The 22238-nt window shown below is 40.0% G+C and overlaps 1 protein-coding gene across 1 annotated transcript in view; it reads right to left on the bottom strand.

The window, feature by feature from the left end:
- Positions 1 to 22238, bottom strand: part of LOC133481841 (lissencephaly-1 homolog) — a 45709-nt gene that overhangs the window by 14411 nt on the left and 9060 nt on the right. The window contains exons 3-5 of the mRNA XM_061781024.1: positions 2652 to 2736; positions 1762 to 1836; positions 691 to 897 (exon numbers count right to left, since the gene is read on the bottom strand). Coding sequence (XP_061637008.1) covers positions 691 to 897; positions 1762 to 1836; positions 2652 to 2736 — 367 coding nt within the window. The remainder of the gene's footprint in view (positions 1 to 690; positions 898 to 1761; positions 1837 to 2651; positions 2737 to 22238) is intronic.

The following is a 22238-nucleotide window of genomic DNA, read 5'->3' as shown; positions in this document are numbered from 1 at the left end:
TGTTTTCTTTTATTTAGGCTCACAGGTAGTGGTCAGGTGAGGCCATTTGCGATCACATAATTGTGTGTGGCCTTTTTAAATCATAATGACAACTGAAATCACTCAAATGGACCTGATCAAAACTTCACATACCCTTGCATATTTGGTCTGATGCACACAGGATTAGATGGCTATTGAGGGCAAGTTTCATTTTAAATAAATAGTCAATGAGTTTCTAAGCTCTTACGAGATCCTGCACTTTTCAAATAGGGCTGCAGTGACTTTGCTACATACCGACCCATGGGGAAGGCAAAAGAACTGTCAAAAGATCTGCAAGAAAAGGTACCGTAATTTCTCATGTATAATGCACACACTTTTTTTTTTTGTCAAAAGTCAATCGTGCGCATTATACATGGACAAACCGTCATAGCCAAGCCATAGCCACTAAACTCAGAGACTGAGATGCCCACGGAGCACGTCACCTTGTCGTTGGTGGTCCCTCCGAGCTTCAGCCAGAGAAGGGCGCGCTGGCCGTAAGTTGTTGCTTGCGTCATTAAAACATTGTGTTTAGGCAGTTTTGTTTCGGCCAAAAACCTAAAATGTACTTTTGGGTCATTTTTGGCTGGTTGGTGGCTGAAAATTTGGTGCATCACTCTTTAAAACATTTGAAAATACACAACACATGGGGGAAAATTAATTTTTTCCACTGACCTTTATTGTAGCATCCTCTGAAGCGGACACCATCACACTGAAGACTGGGTGGAAGATGACTCTGGTAACGGGACTTCGATGACCACTCAGCGCATACCTTTCTGGAGGGCGTGGGACCCACTCTTTGGGGTCTCGCTTTTGACTAACTGGTCCACCCAGGGTGATTTCCTCCTTTGCTTCGTTCAGTTTAGATTCAAGTTCCATAACCTGCCCAGACCAAACAAGTATGTTGGCAGATGGAGGTAACCAATTTAAGTACCGTATTTTCCGGACTATAAGTCACTCCGGAGTATAAGTCGCACCAGCCAAAAAATGCAGAATAAAGAAGGAAAAAAACAAGTCGCACTGGAGTATAAGTCGCATTTCTGGGGGGAAATTTATTTGATAAAATCCAACACCAAGAACAGACGTTTCATCTTGAAAGGCAATTTAAAATAAAAATAGAATAGAGAACAACAGGCTGAATAGGTGTACGGTATGCTAACGTAACGCATTCAGTTAACGTTACATGACGCATAAATAACGAACTGAGAACGTGCCTGGTATGTTCACGTAACATTAACAGTTATTCAGATAACTATAGCATAAAGAACAGGCAAACAAGTTTACCAAACCATCAGTGGCACTCCAAATCACTAAATCCAATGAAATCTTCATCCTCTGTGTCACTTCTAAACAACTCCGCCAACTCCGGAGGTAGACGATGCACCGCTTCCTCTTCTACGTCGCTTTCGTTAGACTCATCGTCAGTTGCAGGTACAGATTCACAGGTGCTAGAACGCCCTCTTGCGGTTGTCAGTGTGAAAATAGCATGTAAAATTATATAATAATGTTTTAATAATTTCGCGTATAAGTCGCTCCGGAGTATAAGTCGCACCCCCGGCCAAACTATGAAAAAAACTGCGATTTATAGTCCGAAAAATACGGTAGAAGTTTCATTTTGGCTGCAGTTAGTCTTCTTAATAGATTATACATTGAAAGTGATATGCAATGGATGCACTGGTGGTGTCACAAACCATCCACAAGACTGCAATCCCAACAAGCTTTTTTAAAAGTGGCAAAAAAACAAACCTTCTTTTGTAATCTGATAACCGAAGTCCATTTTTTTTCCAAAAGGCCGGCATACTTCTTGTCCAATTCTTCATTCTGTGAGGAGAGGGGTGGGTACATAAGGCAAACAGTTGAAGAATCAGCAGAATCACAAATGCTAGTGAGAATGAACCAGCTGGAGTGGCAAGCCGAGGACATGGCTTATATGAAAGAAAACAATTATTTACACTGGGGGCCCAGACGCAACCACGCTACTGTACAACACATGCGCACACACACAAACACTCTAGTCATAATCCTTCCCACAATGGCTAATCTCCAGCAGACAAGGTTTATGCATTTTACTGAGGTAAACTGAGGAAGTTAATTTGAGGCAGACCTGCAGGAGGTGTTGGCAATTCCTTTCATATTAGATAAAGAATGTACTGTATGTGTAGACTTTACAGTAACAGAAAACCTCAAATACAAGAACAAAAACAATTTCTTCATAATGCTATGAACAAATTATTACGGTGGCAGCAAAACAAAATGAATTGAACGACCAATCTCAACATATATATTCCCTCCACTACACCAGGATGTCTCTCCTTTTGTTTCAAGACAAGGTTGGGGAGTTAGCTGTGAAATTGGACAGTAGCGCCGATCAGTACCCTCATTCACCCCCTTGTGGGCTGTCAATGAGGCTTTTAATGCTCTGATAGTTCAATAGCCAGCCTCAAGGCACAGTGATACGTTGGAGGAGCATACAAAATGTATGAAGGAAAGCTCAATTTATTTCTTCTTGAGCTATGGGAAGAAGAGTAAATCAAAGGTTGTTTAAATAAATTTGAATAGGATATATGATTAAATAGATGAATAGATGGATGGTGTGCTTGTTTGTTTGTGTGCGTTTCAACCCTTTGTCCACTTACCATGTCTAATTCTGCCTCCTTCTTGAAAGTAGAATACGCGCCTTCATATCCATTGGAACGCAGATAATCAGCTATGGCTCGATTTCTGGAATATACAAAGAGAATCCTTAATTAACTTCCTGATAAACCAATCCAAGATAAGGGCATAATGTGTATAGCGAAGTATGTATGCATGTACGTACAGTATATATGTATAAACTTTAATATATTGTCACACCTATATAATAAAATAACATTAAATGTATATAAATCAGTCATACGTGTAGAACAAGTATAACAATACATGTATGCTTCCTGGCAAGCTCCCACTATCTATCCAACACAAATGAATATGTGTCTGTTGTCCATAATGAGCTCCTTTGGCTATGGACAAATAACACACCATAGGATGAATCACCGCAATGCTGATGGTGAATGGGGGGGATTGCGATCCCATGGCGTTCGTCCCTCCATCAGCCATGACACACAAGATAAAACCAGAAAATACACTTGAGGTGAACAAGCTTTTGGCCGTTAATGGTTGCATCTCATTCTTCACCAAACAAGATATTCAACCAAAAAGCCAAAAAATGATGTGGATAAAAACCTGAAAAAAAAATGCAGGCAGGCAGGGTTGCAAACCAACCAAGAGAGTCTTTGAAAACAGCTCCCAGCCTGCCACCACCCAAACACACACAAGGCATGCTAATAACCAGCATCAGAATCCTTCCAGGATTTAATTATATTCAGGTCTGTGAGTTTGAATGCTGGCTTATATTTACATTTTTTTTGTCATAGTAGAATTCTCTGTGGGGCTGGGAAGTTATTTTCAATCTACCAAATGCTGCACAAACTCTAATGTAACATTCAACTTAACAGATGCAGGGCTCTACACTAATTTTTGCACTAGTAGCACATGATTTGGTCGCACCCTTTTTTGAGGAGGTACAGTATGACCATGGCATGCCATAGTTTCATATGAAGTAAACATAAGTGACTCGAAATTTATTTGCAAAATATTTTACTGTGAAGAAAATGTTTGTCTATAACAAGCAGTGGCAGACAAAACAGGTCAATTCATTTAAAAAAAGACAAAACAAAGGCTTTACTTTTATTTGATCATTTGTTCGACTCAGAGGGCTTATAGTGACGGCTCCTAACTCTCTTCCCCTGGGAAAAACACTTAATTTTGAGCATTACCACATCCATATGATTGACATATATTTAAAAATACGATTGCATAAGTGTTTACCACCACGTTTATGATGATTCACACTATTTTGGAATGCATTTACTGGCAAAATAAACCAGTTTACCCATTTAAAATCATAGTCCAAAACAGAACATGGATAAATCATTACACTTTATTTTAATAATAGTTCATTTTTTGACACAATCCTCTTTAAAAGGAGTCTGGGCTTTATAACTTTGGGCATATCTTCATAGGTCTATGCTATAAACAGGGTTGGGAGGGTTAATTAGATAGATGGGCTGCACAATTATGGCCAAAATAATAATCACGATTATTTTGATCACTTTTGTAGTCATGATTATTAATCACTATTATTCCTTGTTAGGGAAAAATAGTTTTATTGAACTACTTAACAATATGTAACAGTTTTCAGTCCAAAATTAATCTTTAAATAAGAATAAATGACAGATAATAAAAATGAATAAATGTACCCCCAAAAATTCTACTTAAACAAGGGCTAACTGAATAAATGTGCCATTACAAAGGGCAATCACGAATTGCAACTCCACTGAAGCAAATACAGGTAATGCACAGACGGCATTAACATTAAGCAGCAAACACCGACTTTTCATTTGAAAATCTCCATCGTCAATATAGTGAATTAAGGACGATACGTCGCCGTTGTTCTACTTGACCATTGGTCAGTCGTGCACAATCACAAACTGCAAAGAACTCAACAGTTGTGATTTCCCTCTCTATTTACTCGTGGGTTTCTTTCATTATGATCAGGCCAACGGAAAAGATGAAGTCAAGGCAGCTGCTACAACTACTGTAAATAGTGTCTTACCGTGACATGCGTCCTGTCAGCTAACGTGCTGAGAGGTCCACCATCCAAATAAAAGCTTCATACATTACTACAATGGACATCAATGCCATTTTAAGCTTTTATTTTGAAGTTGACACCGGAACACAGTGCTGGAGCTTAATGAAGCCTTAACCATGTGTTCGCCCCCTGGTGGCTGGCTATTTGATGATGAGTGATGTGTTACATTGACCTTAAGTTTTTTTTATTAGTAGGGTTGGGCATCGAGAACCGATTGGAACCGGGACTAACGCTCCGGTTCTCCCGGAATCGTTCAAATTTAAAATTTTCGGTTCCTAGTTTCGATGCCTACAGTCCGCCCACACAGAAGAAGAAGTGGTGAAAACCAACAAAGAAGCGTCAAAAACCAACGAAGAAGAGCGTGCACGAAGACCTGCTTCTGCCCGGTGGCGGCGAACAAAAGTGTGTCTTAACTTTGTTAAAATGAATGACCAGTCGCCTCAGTCCAATACTTGGAATAAGGTTACATTGTGCAAAGGAGGCTTTCACGATGTGTAGCATCTGACGCGCTCCGAGCCTCAGCCTACACCGCGCCTTCGGTGAAGTCAACTCTCAGTCAATTGGATGAGTGAAACAATAAAATACCGTATTTTCACGACCATAGGGCGCACCGTATTAAAAGGCGCAGTCTCAGTTATTAGTTGTTATACAGTTGTTTCTGTATTTAACACATACATAAGGCGCACCGTATTATTGGGCGCAGGCATGGTAAAACATACACTAGCTTAAAACATACGGTAGCATGCATGCACGCTAAAACAATGTTTTTTAAAAGGCAGCGGGAGCAAAACTGAATTCAATTGTACTTTATTGAAGTATTTAACAATGTACTCACGTTATTTTTTTTATCAATCCTCATCCACAAATCCATCAAAGTCCTCATCTTCTGTATCTGAAATGAACAGCTGGGCAAGTTCTCCATCAAACACGGCGGGTTCCCTCTCGTCATTGTCAGAGTCAGTCTCGTTGCCGGGGGGCTGTTCAGCAATGGTGCCGGCTTTCGCGAAAGCTCGGACAACAGTCAAAGCAGATACCTTAGCCGAAGCATCCACAATCCATTCACATATGGTGGCGTAACTCGCCCAGCGTTGCCTCCCAGTCTTAGTTGCACTTGGTTTTTCACAGCGACTGTGAGATGGGCGCGCATGGAGTCACAGATCAACATGGACGGTGACGCGTGGGGAAAAAAAACCATCCGGTCTCTTTACGTACACCTCACTCAGCCACTCTCTCATTTTCTCCTCGTCCATCCAGCCCTATTGATTGACCTTACGATGACTTCGGCTGGAAACTTCTCTTTAGGCAGAGTCTTCCTCTTAAAAATCACCATAGGTGGCAGTTTCTGTCCATTGCCAGGGCAACCATCCACAACAGTAAAAGCCGACTTCTCGTGCCCCGTTATGCGTATCGCTACCATGGTGACCAGAGTCAAATGTTGATTTTAGTCTATGCTGCGGGGTACTAAGAAAATGGATGTTCATAATTTGAACACCCTTTATTTAAACCATGCAAACTTTTTTGACCCAGCCCCCTAAAATAATCGGAATAGAGAATCGTTTGGAACCGGAATCGAAATAAAGAATCGGAATCGCTCAAATTCAAACGATGCCCAACCCTAATTATAAGTTGCATTATTATTCTTGTAGACTATTATTGCAACAATTTTGTATTCATTCAAATTAGGCAGACTTGTTAACAACACGTCTCTGTGGTATGTCAAATTTACTAGACATTTGTTAGTGGGTTTATTGGGACATTAAGGATGTGGCTTGTAACCAAGTTTGCCGGCTTGATTCCGCAGAACAAAACAGAGATATGGGTAAAGGGCGTGAATGAGTAATACCCCTTGCACTCACAGGGTATTGGGTTACAGTGATAAAAACTCTGAAATATACACAATTGGAATTTAAAATATTCTTAATTAGAATTGTTCATATAATTCCTGTTAGTATCAGTGAAAATGACCGAAAGAAACCACACGATGAAACTGCACTCCCCCACACTATACCACATTGGTTCTTCTTCTTATAGTTGTATTTATGTACCGCAAACAGTACTTCTTAAAGCCAGGAAAAGCCAGACAAGCACTAAGGGAGAAAATGCTTGAGGGTGCTAATATGAAGGGGGAGGGAGTTCCAATCTGTCAGACCAGTCTGTGCCCCCTGCACCTCACCTTATGCCCAGCTGAATACCTATGACAACAAGAGGGGGCCTTCATTAGACTTCAAGGTTAGCAGGAGGTTATCTGCACTCCTGACAAACTGCCCACTTAAAACGCTTAGCGAGGGCCAACTTGTAAGCATACACATCTGAGAAATATAGTGTGGGTGAGGGAAGCTAAAACACAAAGGGTTCTCCTCTTTGATGTGGTGGGGATGTGACATGAGAACGTGTGTCCAGAATGCTGCTGTCCATTTGAACTTCAATTGAAAGGGTTAAATAAAATATTGTAGTAAGACTCAGAAAATTACAATAATTTTATGTCCTTTATTTCCAAAATATGCTAAATTGTTGTTGCTAAAGACATTGTTCATAAATGAGACAGGTTTAGCACATTTTCCATGCAGTTATTTTAGGGGGGAAAAATCTACAATGAGGTAGTGAGGTGATGGTAGTTGTGAATAATGTAAACAAATAATTTGCATGAAACCACGTAGCCACCAAGTAAGCAAGTGGGCAAAACAAGAGGCTCACTACATTGAATATAGTATTAAACAAATGGATGCAAACTCATTACGCAGCAGCCTTGTATTGTCTATAGCAGCAATTAAAAATGTTAAAATGCTCAGAGCAAAGGCACAATGAAAATAGAGGTAACTATTTTACCAATGTGGAAAGAAGGAGAGCAAAGTGGCTGGTTTCTATGGTTACTAGCATAGAGAGAAAGATGGATGATGTTATCAAAGAGGTGAGTCAGACATCCAGTCTGCAGATGACTTCATTTCCTCCTAAATTTGTGTGTGTGTGTGTGTGTGTATATATATATATATATATATATATATATATATATATATATATATAAATGTTTGTGTCATTATATTATTACATACAGTATATAATACAGTGCACAACAAATTGATGGAAATCAAAAGTCAAGGATAATAGTTAAATTATGGTTAAAGTTACTGTAAAAAGGGGTTTGGTAACAAAAAAGCAAGAATCATTGAAATTGACGCACAATTTGATTTCAAGGGCCGGCCGGATCTGACCCCCAGGCCTAGTGTTTGACACCTGTGCTTTACACTTTACTGCCATGTGGACTGAATTTTGGGAGCGAGACACTGCATAGCGGGTGTGGACAAATGAATGTAATATACTATAAAGTGGCAGTATTAACTCATATTTTATATATTGTAGCTGTCCGGTGGAATCCCCTCACCTCCAAAATGACAACTTTTTAGGAGATTTAAAAAAAATAAAAAAAAATTTTTTTAAATACAAAAACTATGACAGCTTGCCTGAGTTTCCAAAGACCACTTTGTTCAAGTTGTTATTATACCATATATATTGCTGTCAGACTAAATCGTTGCACTCCTATATGAACAACAGCTCTCTCATATAAACACAACAGCTATAGCACCCCAAAATTATGTTCAATAGGTATTTTAACATGCTGAAAAAACACTAATTTATTAGGGTGTCGCCGATTAAAATGATACAAACATGTCTCATGAACCCAAGCAATCACACCCAGTCACTCGCTAAAGCCAAGTAACCATATACCATTGCTCTCTCCCATGAACAACATAATCATCATAATTAGACCGATTTTATCAGCCTGATCGGTATCGGCAGGTAATTAGCATTTTATGCTGATCGGCTTTAATGTCATAATTCGATGATTCGATCAATCCGCTAAAGACATTGACTCCGCATCGCCATCGTGCACAGTATATTTGAATCCAAAAGCTAGTTTATTTTTAGCCTTGTCGCATTTTTTTTTGACGTAGTACTGTAAATATCTGACGGCCAATAAAATAAATATTAAAAAAAAATAAGTCTGCGGTGTGGGACAGACAACACGTCTGAGACAGACAACACGTAATGGCCGGCCAGATCAGACTACAAGATAAATTTGCTCTTTTGCAATTGCAATGTCAGACTACTGCAATCTTCTTCTTTTCCTTTCGGCTTGTCCCGTTAGGGGTCGCCACAGCGCGTCATCCTTTTCCATGAGAGCCTATCTCCTGCATCCTCCTCTCGAACACCAACTGCCATCATGTCTTCCCTCACGACATCCATCAACCTTCTCTTTGGTCTTCCTCTAGCTCTCTTGCCTGGCAGCTCCATCCTCATCATCCTTCTACCAATATACTCACTCTCTCTCCTCTGGACGTGTCCAAACCATTGAAGTCTGCTCTCTCTAACTTTGTCTCCAAAACATCGAACCTTGGCTGTCCCTCTGATGAGCTCATTTCTAATTTGATCCAACCTGGTCACTCCGAGAGCGAACCTCAACATCTTCATTTCCGCCACCTGCAGCTCTGCTTCCTGTTGTCTCTTCAGTGCCACTGTCTCCAATCCGTACATCATGGCTGGCCTCACCACTGTTTTATAAACTTTGCCCTTCATCCTAGCAGAGACTCTTCTGTCACATAACACACCTGACACCTTCCTCCACCCGTTCCAACCTGCTTGGACCCGTTTCTTCACTTCCTGACCACACTCACCATTGCTCTGGACGGTTGACCCCAAGTATTTAAAGTCCTCTACCTTTGCCATCTCTTCTCCCTGTAGCCTCATTCTTCCCCCACCGCCCCTCTCATTCATGCACATATATTCTGTTTTACTTCGGCTAATCTTCATTCCTCTTCTTTCCAGTGCATGCCTCCATCTTTCTAACTGTTCCTCCAGCTGCTCCCTGCTTTCACTGCAGATCACAATGTCATCTGCAAACATCATGGTCCACGGGGATTCCAGTCTAACCTCATCTGTCAGCCTATCCATCACCACTGCAAACACGAAGGGGCTCCGGGGTGATCCCTGATGCAGTCCCACGTCCACCTTAAATTCTTCTGTCACACCGACAGCACACCTCACCGCTGTTCTGCTGCCCTCGTACATGTCCTGTATTATTCTAACATACTTCTCTGCCACTCCAGACTTCCGCATGCAGTACCACAGTTCCTCTCTGGGTACTCTGTCATAGGCTTTCTCTAGATCTACAAAGACACAATGTAGCTCCTTCTGACCTTCTCTGTACTTTTCCATCAACATCCTCAAGGCAAATAATGCATCTGTGGTACTCTTTCTAGGCATGAAACCATACTGTTGCTCGCAAATACTCACTTCTGTCCTGAGTCTAGCCTCCACTACTCTTTCCCATAACTTCATTGTGTGGCTCATCAACTTTATTCCTCTATAGTTGCCACAGCTCTGCACATCACCTTTGTTCTTAAAAATGGGCACCAGTACACTTTTCCTCCATTCCTCAGGCATCTTCTCACGCACTAGAATTCTATTGAACAAGCTGGTCAAAAACTCCACAGCCACCTCTCCTAGATGCTTCCATACCTCCACAGGAATGTCATCAGGACCAACTGCCTTTCCATTTTTCATTCTCTTTAATGCCTTTCTAACTTCCCCCTTACTAATCATTGCCACTTCCTGGTCCACCACACTTGCCTCTTCTACTCTCCCTTCTCTATCATTTTCCTCATTCATCAACTCCTCGAAGTATTCTTTCCATCTACCTAGCACACTGCTGGCACCAGTCAACATAGTTCCATCTCTATCCTTAATCACCCTAACCTGCTGCACATCCTTCCCATCTCTATCCCTCTGTCTGGCCAGCCTGTATAGATCCTTTTCTCCTTCTTTAGTGTCCAACCTGCCATACATGTCATCATATGCCTCTTGTTTTGCCTTTGCCACCTCTACCTTTGCCCTGTGTCGCATCTCAATGTATTCCTTTCGCCTCTCCTCGGTCCTCTCAGTGTCCCACTTCTTCTTAGCTAACCGTTTTCCTTGTATGATTTCCTGTACTGTGAGGTTCCACCACCAAGTCTCCTTCTCTCCTTTCCTGCCAGAAGATACACCAAGTACTCTCCTGCCTGCTTCTCTGATCACCTTGGCTGCAGTGGTCCAGTCTTCTGGAAGCTCTTCCCGTCCACCGAGAGCCTGTATCACCTCTTCCCGAAAAGCTGCACAACACTCGTCCTGTCTCAGCTTCCACCACATGGTTCTCTTCTCTGCCTTTGTCTTCCTAATTTTCCTCCCCACCACCAGAGTCATCTTACACACCACCATCCTATGCTGTCTAGCCACACTCTCCCCTACCACTACCTTACAGTTGGTAACCTCCTTCAGATTACATCGTCTGCACAAGATGTAATCCACCTGTGTGCTTCTACCTCCGCTCTTGTAGGTCACCCTATGTTCGTGCCTCTTCTGGAAAAAAGTGTTCACTACAGCCATTTGCATCCTTGTTGCAAAGTCTACCACCATCTGTCCCTCCAAGTTCCTTTCCTGGATACCGTACTTACCCATCACTTCTTCATCACCCTTATTACCTTCACCAACATGTCCATTACAATCTGCACCAATTACAACTCTCTCTCTGTCTGGGATGCTCAGAACTACATCATCTAGCTCCTTCCAGAATTTCTCTTTCACCTCTAGGTCACATCCTACCTGTGGGGCATAGCCACTAATCACATTACACATAACACCCTCAATTTCAAATTTCAGCCTCATCACTCGATCTGATACTCTTTTCACCTCCAAGACATTCTTAGCCAACTCTTCTTTTAAAATAACCCCGACTCCATTTCTCTTCCCATCTACACCATGGTAAAATAATTTAAACCCTGCCCCTAAACTTCTAGCCTTACTGCCTTTCCACCTGGTCTCCTGGACACACAATATATCAACCTTTCTCCTAATCATCATGTCAACCAACTCCCGGGATTTTCCTGTCATAGTCCCAACATTCAAAGTCCCTACATTCAGTTCTAGGCTCCGTGTTTTCCTCTTCTCTTTCTGCCGAAGAACCCGCTTTCCACCTCTTCTTCTTCTTCTTCTTCTTTGACTTCGACCCACAGTAGCTGAATTTCCAACAGCGCCCTGCAGGTTGACGGCGCCGGTGGCGGACGTTGTTAACCCGGGCCACGACCGATCCGGTATGGAATTCTTTGGATGAACGCTCATATTTGTTTGGCAAGGTTTTAAGCCGGATGCCCTTCCTGACGCAACCCTCTGCATTTATCCGGGCTTGGGACCGGCCTACAGTTTGCACTGACTTGTGCCCCCCCATAGGGCTGCATTTCAGACTACTGCAATAAAATCTTATATTCCGATACCACCGCATCCCGTTTTTTTTACGATCATTGGGCTTTATCGTGTCAACTCAAATGCGACCGGATACACTCGTTACCGTGGCGACGACAACAAGACTGGACCGCGCCAACTGTATTATAAGGACAAAATGGGGGAAAACGTGTTGGTGGTCAGGACAGGAGAGGACGTTCGTTTAAGGCTTGCTTGAGGTATGTTCACGTACTTTTAATACGATACGGCTCGCAAGCAGGCAACAAAAAACGTTATGTAGCCTAGCATGCTAGTGCTAGCGCTAACAGTTGTACGTAAACATGCCGCCGTTCTGTCAAATCATGCTGTAAAGTTTTGGTGTGGGTGAAGTAATTTAATTACAATAAAGTAATTTAATTACAGTAAGTTAGCACCCATTATTTGTGTCACGTTGTAACGTTGGTTTGACCTGACTGATTAGAATACACGATCTGACTAGAGTAGTGATTTCCAACCTTTATGGAGCCAAGGAACATATTTTACCATTGAAAAATCTCACGGCACACCAACAAACAAAAATGTCACAAAAAGTGGAGACTAATTACTGTATGTACTTCCTCCCATCTAACAGAAGACGATTCATTTGTTCTGTCTGTCACTATGCCTCACTGGCATAAATAGATGAACAAAGATGCATTATTTATTGTAAATATAATTTTTTGGAGCAATTAAGTACACAAGTATATATAGTAAATGAACAGGTCATTTAAATAGACACATTGCTCCATCTTGTGATCAGTTCGGTGATCGTTTTTTTTTTTAAATGCACCGATCCTATCCATCTTCCTCTCCAGTGTTAGCTGACTTGACAATAAATTACATCACCTACGAATGCAACTAACATCAAAACACACAACAGCCCTCCTTCTTCGGCGGGACCAACGCGACTGCGCATCGATTAACGCTTCTTGCTCGGCACCGACACTCCCCCACGTCCCCGGCACTTTTCGCCCAGCCACAAATTTAAACTTCTTTAAATACATATTAAAATGAATGATCACGCGTTCTTATATTGTTTAAAATAAAAAAAACATATTTGAACCCATGTATTATTTGAATATCAGTGTTGATTGCACAATAAGGTACCATTTACACATCGCCTCTCATCTCCATCTCATTGTACTTGTGTATTGTGACAATAAAAAGACATCCTATTACAGGAACATATTAATGTAAAACACAATTACAGACAATATACATAAGTAGGGGGTCCAGCTTTCCATCCGTTTTAGGAGTCCTTGGCCTAGAAATTATTAAAGACTCCTGATATAAACCATTAAAAAAAATATATCGGTTATTGTTTTTTGGAGAAGTAGTAAGTTATTGGTATCAGCGGAAATTGTTATCGTGCAACCCTGGGGGGGAGCATAGAATCAGATATTTTAAAATCAGACTCAGGCCAAATGTGGATTAAAAATCTGATAATCAGATTTATACCATGGTAAAATAATTTAAACCCTGCCCCTAAACTTCTAGCCTTACTGCCTTTCCACCTGGTCTCCTGGACACACAATATATCAACCTTTCTCCTAATCATCATGTCAACCAACTCCCGGGATTTTCCTGTCATAGTCCCAACATTCACATTGCTCCATCTTGTGATCAGTTCGGTTATCTTTTTTTTTTTTAAACTCGCTGATCGGCCCCAAAAATTCTGATCGTGTAAAGCCTAATCATAATCATTGCCTATTACAAAGGCAGAACCCTCCTGATAATAAGATGGAAAAAGAAATAGTGTTTTTTGGGAGGGTTGCGCAGCTTCGTACCAAACGGCAAGCGGTCCGGTGGTTGGGGACCACTGCTGTAAATCAATACGTAAAAAGGTACTGGGAGCAAGAAGATGAGAGGTTTAGAACATACATACGTACATTTTATGTACTATAAAACCAGTAGCAGTGCTAAACATTGCTCAACAGAATCATTACTTCTACTCAGTCCTCCACATATCTGCATTAATCTAAACTGAAACTCTGACTTGACGCTAGTGCTGAGCAATATAGAGAAGCTTAATTCGATCAATATTTTATTCATGCTCGATATGGAAAAAGGGGATCACCGATTTTATTTTCTCTACTTTCCGAGTGCGCTATTTTTGCTAGCCTCTTGTGTGATTATCATGAAGTTAATGTGAAATAGGGAGGCTAAACTGAAAGAGTTGCCTTCTTTCAAAGGTACTAAAAGTGTTACAACGGTGTTAGACACACACACACGAAACTCTTAAGTGGTACACAATACTCCGAGGGGGAGAGTTTCATCTCAGGAAAGTTGTTACTTAAGCCCAGAGTTTGTAAATCCCTAACTATGCCTAATCACAATTGGGAATGGATATCAATAGTCGCCCTGGTCCCCACTAAAAATTACATGGTTACTATTCAATGGTGCCATTGTGTTAGAAATAAACCTTAACAATGTTAGAAAAATCCATAGGCAATGATTTCACATAGAAAGTCAGTCCATACCAAGTCTTAATGATTTGAACTAGAACTGATCTGTGAAAGGGCGTTTAATAAGAATCAATTTGATTACATGTCAGTTACGTAAAGTCATCTTTGTCTCTGGTAGTGCGAGATCACATTATCAGTATCACTTTCACAACGGTACACTGGTTGTCAAATTACCTCTCAAGCTCACATCTCATTAAAGACTAGGACAATCATAATATTCGTCACTGTTCGTCAATATATATGTAAATATATTAAAACATCATGGCATTGCAGTGAACTCTAGTAGTACTGGTACCATGTAGTTTTTGTCTACTCTGCTTGTGTTTTTGGCAGTAAAATGCTGATGAGATGTAACGCATTCAAGAAGTACGGAGGACTCAGTTTGATCCCTGGCAACTTGCTCAAATAATCGCATTCGACATCACTGCATTTTGCACGTGTGTTTGGAAGGCTGGATAAGAGGCAATTTCAAGTTCCTTGGCAAAACAAAAAACAAAAAAAAAACTACATAAATCACTTCTGTCTGTTAAAAAATGGTTTGCGTATGAAGATTATTTGATGGCAGCGACATGTCAAAAGTACATTCTATGGCAAACAAATTTTAGGGGTCCTCAGTTTCCGACGGTGATAACATACAGTACATTGAGGTTACGAACAGCGCGCAAGGTAAGAATCAGTCATCACGAGGCACAAGAAGGAATGCTCAGTTCCCGCTGCATTTACATTTTTTTATTTTGCAGTTTCATATTTAAAGCTGCAAAGTACTTTTATACAAATATACACTGAAATGACTTATGACTCCTACTGCAGAAGCACAGGTAAGGTAAGATATAAGATATATATAAGATATGATAATAACACATTCAGGTTAGGTTGCCGCATCAGAGGGCCCCCTATACTTTCTGCTGCTGTGGTTTTCTTCATTACACTTTTCTTGGCAGATAGCTTATTATGTCTTGGCAATCAGAGCCAGAAGATGTGCACAAATGTACACAGAGCACCTTATAATCAGAGTCTGGGGGAGGGCCATGGGCATATTCTTTGGTCAGCGAACAGAAACTTAAAATAAATAAATAAATAAGCCCAACAGTACACGGGTGCCCGCCAGGTCTTTGAGGGAAGTAACATGTTTGTGTTCTTCAGCTATTTTTACCACACGCCTGGGGCAGTGAGTCCCCTGACCATGTAAAAGGCACACAAATGTGCTTTTCATTGGTTATGCAGTTAAAAAAAATATTTACAAATAAAAAAAAAAAAAAGGTTGTTGCCAAGATGCTCCAGAATCACACAGCTGACTGCTGCTGCCAAAGTAGCACCTGATCATTAGAAAAATGACATTTACGACCAAAAAAATAATTATACTTCTGCGGTTGAATTTTAGGTTACAGGGGTGCTCTGTTTACAACTACGGCGGTGACGTAACCCGAATTTGTACGCAATTAGGAATGTGCCAGTCTAATCACTAAGCTAAGCTAATGCAGTAGTAAAGACATAATTACAGTAAATATATGTATAAAACAATTAGGCCAAAAATACAAAACAATCAAATGGAAAAACAGTAAGTGCAGTGGTAACTGAGCGTTCCTCCTTTTGCCGCATGACGTTTTCTTACACTGTTCATTACCTTGAAATGCCGTATGTCAGGTCAGTCGAAAACATAGGACACACCATAGTTAATAGAGAAGGTTCTCTGCAATCTAATTTTCAGCCACTGAATTGTTCCTGCAAGGCCTTTAATTGCAAGATCATCAATGCAGATTAATAATAAAAAGTTAAAAAGAATGGATGGCTAAACTGACCAGACAGCAAAATGTGGATCGCATACAAAGCAGGTAGATTTTAAATAAAAGGATTTTTTATCAAGAAGAAAAAAAAAAAGATTGCTGGTTTTCAAACAGTTCAGAAAAGCAGATTCCAATTATTGAAGCAATACCTGTTGGCACGCACTAAATAAAAACTTCTACTTCGACAAACGACACCTTAACACTATAATAGCATTACACCAGATGCTTGAAGACAGTGACAACAGTTTCCTAATGGTCATGGGCCCACAGAGTGAGAAAAGAGGGGTTTTGGCTGTGTGGGGGGTCTTGGACGCTTCTTCTGACTAGCACATAGGTAATGCAAGCTTAGCATTCCAAAAGAGCTCTCCATACCAACAGGCCCCACCCACAGCACTAATCGAAAAACATAGAAACATTGTTGGGCGCCATGTCACGTAATGCACAAGAGGGTATATTCCTCAATGAATTGCAAGAGACACCCAAATCAATGCTTTTGATTAATCTCAATCAGAAGAGAAAAAGTAAGAATGGGGTTGTCCCGATCCGATCACGTGATCAGAAATCGGGGCTGATCGCATAATTTTCACCTGCTCTGTATTGGGTGAAAAAGATGAGATTTTTAAATGTTCTTAATTTCTAAAGGTCACAAACGGAACTGTGCGATATAATGATATATATTCTAGTGCGACAAATCGTACAAATATAATCCTCTATCGTTTATATCATTATTCTGAAGTGTGGAGTATTGGGTTGGCTCCGTTGCTACACTATTGTAGCGTCTGAGAGGAGAATCCAACACGTATAGTTATTTTAACAATGCTATATAGATGCCCCTATATTCTGTTTCATCACGTCAAATGGTTTGTATGTGCAAGTTTTAACTTGACTTCTTGTTTTAAGCTTGTAGCCTTGTATTTTGAAGGGTACGCACCAGAACTCAGCATTTTGCCACGAAAAGTAACTTCACACGGCACCGGTGATTGTTTTTGATTTGATTTATTTATTTATTTATTTATTTTTTATTTATTTTTTTTTTTTTAAATGGACAGAACCAAATGCTATAAAACGCTGATTCCTTTCCCTACCCACCGATGAGGCACACGGTTAGTGTTTGTGATACTGTGAGACAATGTTTATGTGAATTTTGTCCCAATTCATTGTGTTGTAAAGTTGCTACGGTCAAGTTTTAGCTCAATGTTAAGCTATTTTATTTTATTTTTTGTCATCGCCGCTTACGTTGGTTTGAATACTAAAATAAACACTAAAGACCATCAGTGCAAAAGTGCAAGCAATTGTTTATCTTGTTAGCTGTCTCAATGTTGGCATAGACATTTTATTGTTTCACTCACCCAATTGACAGAGTTGACTTCACTGAAGCTACGCGCGGTGTAGGCTGAGGCTCGGAGCGCGTCAGACGCTACACGTCGGGAAAGACTCCTTTGCACAATATAATCGTATTCCGAGTGTTGCACTGAGGTGACTGGTCATTCATTTTAACAAAGTTAAAACACACTTTTGTTCGCCGCCACTGCTGTTGGGAACAAGCATGTCATAGTGCCCATTCTTCTTCGTTGGTTTACGCCGCTTCTTCGTGGCTGGAAGACTAGGCATCGAAACTGGGAACCGGAATTTTTTTATTTGAACGCTTCCGGGAGAACCTGAACTTTAGTCCCGGTTCCAATTGATTCTCGATGCCCAACCCTACTGTGCAGTGAATGTGTAACGCATTTGATTCTCAACCTAGTAACATTAAACATGGGTTCGAGCCATCCCCACAGTAACACATGTACTCCCAGAGAGTATGACTTTTTATGTGACAAGAGTGAGAGTCGAGGCCCGACATCTTGGTTTCTTCACTTACATTGTGTAAAATTAAAGTTACTTAAACTGCCGCAATGCAAGTACAATCGCATTTTCACTAGGGCTGCACGATATTGTTTGAGCATAGTCATCGCGATGTACATGTGCGCAATAGTCACATCGCAGGGTCTGCTGCTGTTGGTGTACTGCAGAGCTGCTAATCTATAAAAATTCATTTCATTTCCATATTTTCAAAATTCTGTCAAGAACATTACCTAGCAACAGTCAATCATAATTGTTAATAAATTCAATATTTGTAATTTTAATGGTTTTATCACATCAACCTTGTAATGTCGGACACAGTTGCAGCCTGAATCAAAGTACCAGTATATGACATGTCGACGTTCCATCGTCAAATATTTCTGTGTCTATGGATTAATACGCCTTTGCCAATTTTGTTTTCAACCCTGGTAACAAAAAAGAAAAAAAAAGAAAAAAAAGAAAAAAAAAGAAAGTCTATTAAAGTATATTAATCAGATCTCACACATCACAATTACTACTCAGCACTATTTTGCAAACAAACAAATAACTGCTGATAGACTGAATTCAATAGTTTATGTAAGGGCAATAGTTCTGGTCTCTATTTTGTGCAATGTACTTGTACAAGAATTCCATGTAAGAAGAAGAAATGTGATTACTTGCATGTGAAGAAAATAAAGTTTGCTGCCCAATGTGAATTGAAGAAATAAAAGATTTGATCTCAAAAAAGAAAAACTGGTCATTAATTTTTAAGTTAAATGACTTATTTTTTTCTTGTGTATTCATAATTGCTCTAAGTAAAATAAAAGAATTTATCCGAATACCCAATTATTTAATAAATTTTTTTATAGGATACTCGAATACTAAAATATTCAATAGCCACAGCCCTAATCGACGGGCGAGCTAACATTAGCATTGGATCACGGGAGGGATTTACCTTCAAATAATGAATATTTACACACAAACTGTCGTAACACATACAGACAGACAATATAACATTCACAGGCATATAATCTTCCTAATTTGTGAAATAAGTTTTTTTTGTTTTATTGCGACTTTCTTCTTCTACTCTTTTTAGCTTATTGTAATACGCAGCTCCATGCAAGCACCGCACCACACTGCCGCCAAGAGGCCAATGCGCATATAGAAGGAAAAGCAAATACAGTCATGGCTTTGTATGTTTTTATTGTCTGACATGGAAGTAGACTAAAATGTTACTGTTTAAGGTTAATTAAAATTAGCAACATTATTATTATTATTAACATTATTTGCTAAATAACAGAATATTGAGAGGATTTTTTAAAAACAAATATACAATACAGTCACCCCAGGCGTACAAATGTTTTTAGCCATGGCTTTATTTATGTTTATTGTTTTGTTTTTTTTTATTTCTATTTTTTAATATATTATTATTTTACTTGTTACTAATTTGTTTTCTGGGTTTTTATGAAGTTATATTTAAAGTTCAGTTTTGAAATCAATGAATAATCAAATTTATTAATCGTGATTTCAATAATAAAAATAACCGTGATCATTACTTTTTCCATAATTGTCCAGCCCTACTGTTTAGACACATTGGCTAAGACGTTTCATGACCCAATGCCAACCCTGACACTACTCGAACTCTGGACAACACCCGTCCATATAGCTGGGACAGTGAGAAAGTTAGAGTAAGCATGTCATTAACAGTATTTATTAAAGTAATTTAACTGCAATAAAGTAATTTAATTGCAGTAAGTTAGCACCCATTATTTCCGTCATGTAATGTTGATTTGACCTAAACTTATGTCAGTGGCCAATTCTTGAATGCCCCCCAGAGGTCATCGGTGTTTTAACTTTTGTCTAAAATGCTAGAGAATAATTTGAGCTGGGACGGGGCTCCAGCACGCCCGTACAGAAAATGGATGGATGGATACAGTACACAAGTATATAGAATAAAAGAACAAGTCATATAAATAGACACATTTCTCCATCTTGTGATCGGATATCGGTTATCGTTTTTTTTTTGTTTTTTTTTTTTAAACTTGCTGATCGGTCCCAAAAATCCTGATCGTGTAAAGCCTAGCAGGAAGTACATAAAGTAATTAATGAATCCACTTTTTGTAACATTTTTGTTTGTTTGTGTCCCGTGAGATTTTTCAATTGTAAAATATGTGCCTTGGCTTCATAAAGGTTGGAAATCACTGCTCTAGTCAGATCATGTATTCTAATCAGTCAGGTCAAACCAACATTACAACATGACAGAAATAATGGGTGCCAACTTACTGTAATTAAATTACTTTATTGTAATTAGATTACTTCACCCACACGGAAACTTTAGAGCATGATTCGACAGAGCGCCTGCATGTTCGCTTACAACCGTTAGTGCTAGCACTAGCTTGTTAGGCTACATAAGGTTTTATTGCCTGCTTACAAGCGGTATCGTATTAAAAGTACGTGAACATACCTCAAGCAAGCCTTAAACGAATGTCCTCTCCCGAGCACCGGTGACCACCAACACACATTTTTCCCCATTTTGTTCTTATAATCACGGCGCGATCGATTATTGCTGTTGTCGCCATGGTAACGAGTTTATCCGGTCGCGTTTTGAGTTGACAAGATGAAGCCCAGTAATAGTAAAAAGCAGGATGCGGTGGTATCGGAATACACAATTTTATTGCAGTCGTCTGACATAGTGCAATCGTGAAAGACAAAATGTGTCTTGTAGTCTGATCCAGGCATTACGTGTTGTCTGTCCCACACCGCTGCCATGTTTGTTTTTTGTTTTTTTAAATAACTATTGGTGGTCAGATATTAACAGTACTACGTCAAAAGACAAGGCTAAAAATAAACTAGCTTTTGGATTTTAATATACTGTACACAACGGGGACGTGGAGTAAAGGTCTTTTGCGGAGCCGATCAATGACTCGGCGAATTATGACAAAGTCGATCAGCATAAAATGCTAATTATCGGAGATACCGATCAGGCCAATCAGATCGGTGTAAGGTCTACACGTTACCTTGTGTCACGGGGTGAGTTGATTGACAAAATACAATAGTAGACTGGTTGGTCTATATTCCACACTACCCTAAAATGGGATTTTATCTGTGACCGAATGTAAAGCTATATACTATGATGTCATATGGATCGGTCCAATATCGAAAAAACTGGATCAATAACAAGAGCCTTCTCATTCAGTGGCGCGCTGGTCACCAGCAGTTACTGTTGCATTGGCTGGTGACAGTCATGGATATTTTAACCAAAATTCTTTGCCTACGACACCAAAATTAGTCAATATCCAAAGTAAATGAGCATATGATCACCAGCACTTGCTGAAATTGCGATCATCCAGTGACTTTGAGTTTGTAACTACGACACGTTTAGTACCTTCGGAGCACAGCACTCGGCAAGACCCAGCGGCCTACCAAGCAGCTAACTCACGTACCAGCAGAAACTGACAGAGGAGCAAGCAGAGCCGCCTTAATCGGATACAGAAACACGGTTGTCAGGGCAGACTAACAGCTAAAATAAAAGGTAACCCCTACAGAGCACCGATCCTATCCATCTTCCTCTCCAGTGTTAGCTGACTTGACAATAAATTACATCACCTACGAATGCAACTAACATCAAAACACACAACAGCCCTCCTTCTTCGGCGGGACCAACGCGACTGCGCATCGATTAACGCTTCTTGCTCGGCACCGACACTCCCCCACGTCCCCGGCACTTTTCGCCCAGCCACAAATTTAAACTTCTTTAAATACATATTAAAATGAATGATCACGCGTTCTTATATTGTTTAAAATAAAAAAAACATATTTGAACCCATGTATTATTTGAATATCAGTGTTGATTGCACAATAAGGTACCATTTACACATCGCCTCTCATCTCCATCTCATTGTACTTGTGTATTGTGACAATAAAAAGACATCCTATTACAGGAACATATTAATGTAAAACACAATTACAGACAATATACATAAGTAGGGGGTCCAGCTTTCCATCCGTTTTAGGAGTCCTTGGCCTAGAAATTATTAAAGACTCCTGATATAAACCATTAAAAAAAATATATCGGTTATTGTTTTTTGGAGAAGTAGTAAGTTATTGGTATCAGCGGAAATTGTTATCGTGCAACCCTGGGGGGGAGCATAGAATCAGATATTTTAAAATCAGACT

This window comes from Phyllopteryx taeniolatus, chromosome 8 (assembly GCF_024500385.1).
Source record: "Phyllopteryx taeniolatus isolate TA_2022b chromosome 8, UOR_Ptae_1.2, whole genome shotgun sequence".
In the NCBI taxonomy this organism is placed as follows: domain Eukaryota; kingdom Metazoa; phylum Chordata; class Actinopteri; order Syngnathiformes; family Syngnathidae; genus Phyllopteryx; species Phyllopteryx taeniolatus.
The sequence above is the reverse complement of the archived record's forward strand: the minus strand, read 5'-3'. Positions and strand labels throughout refer to the sequence as shown.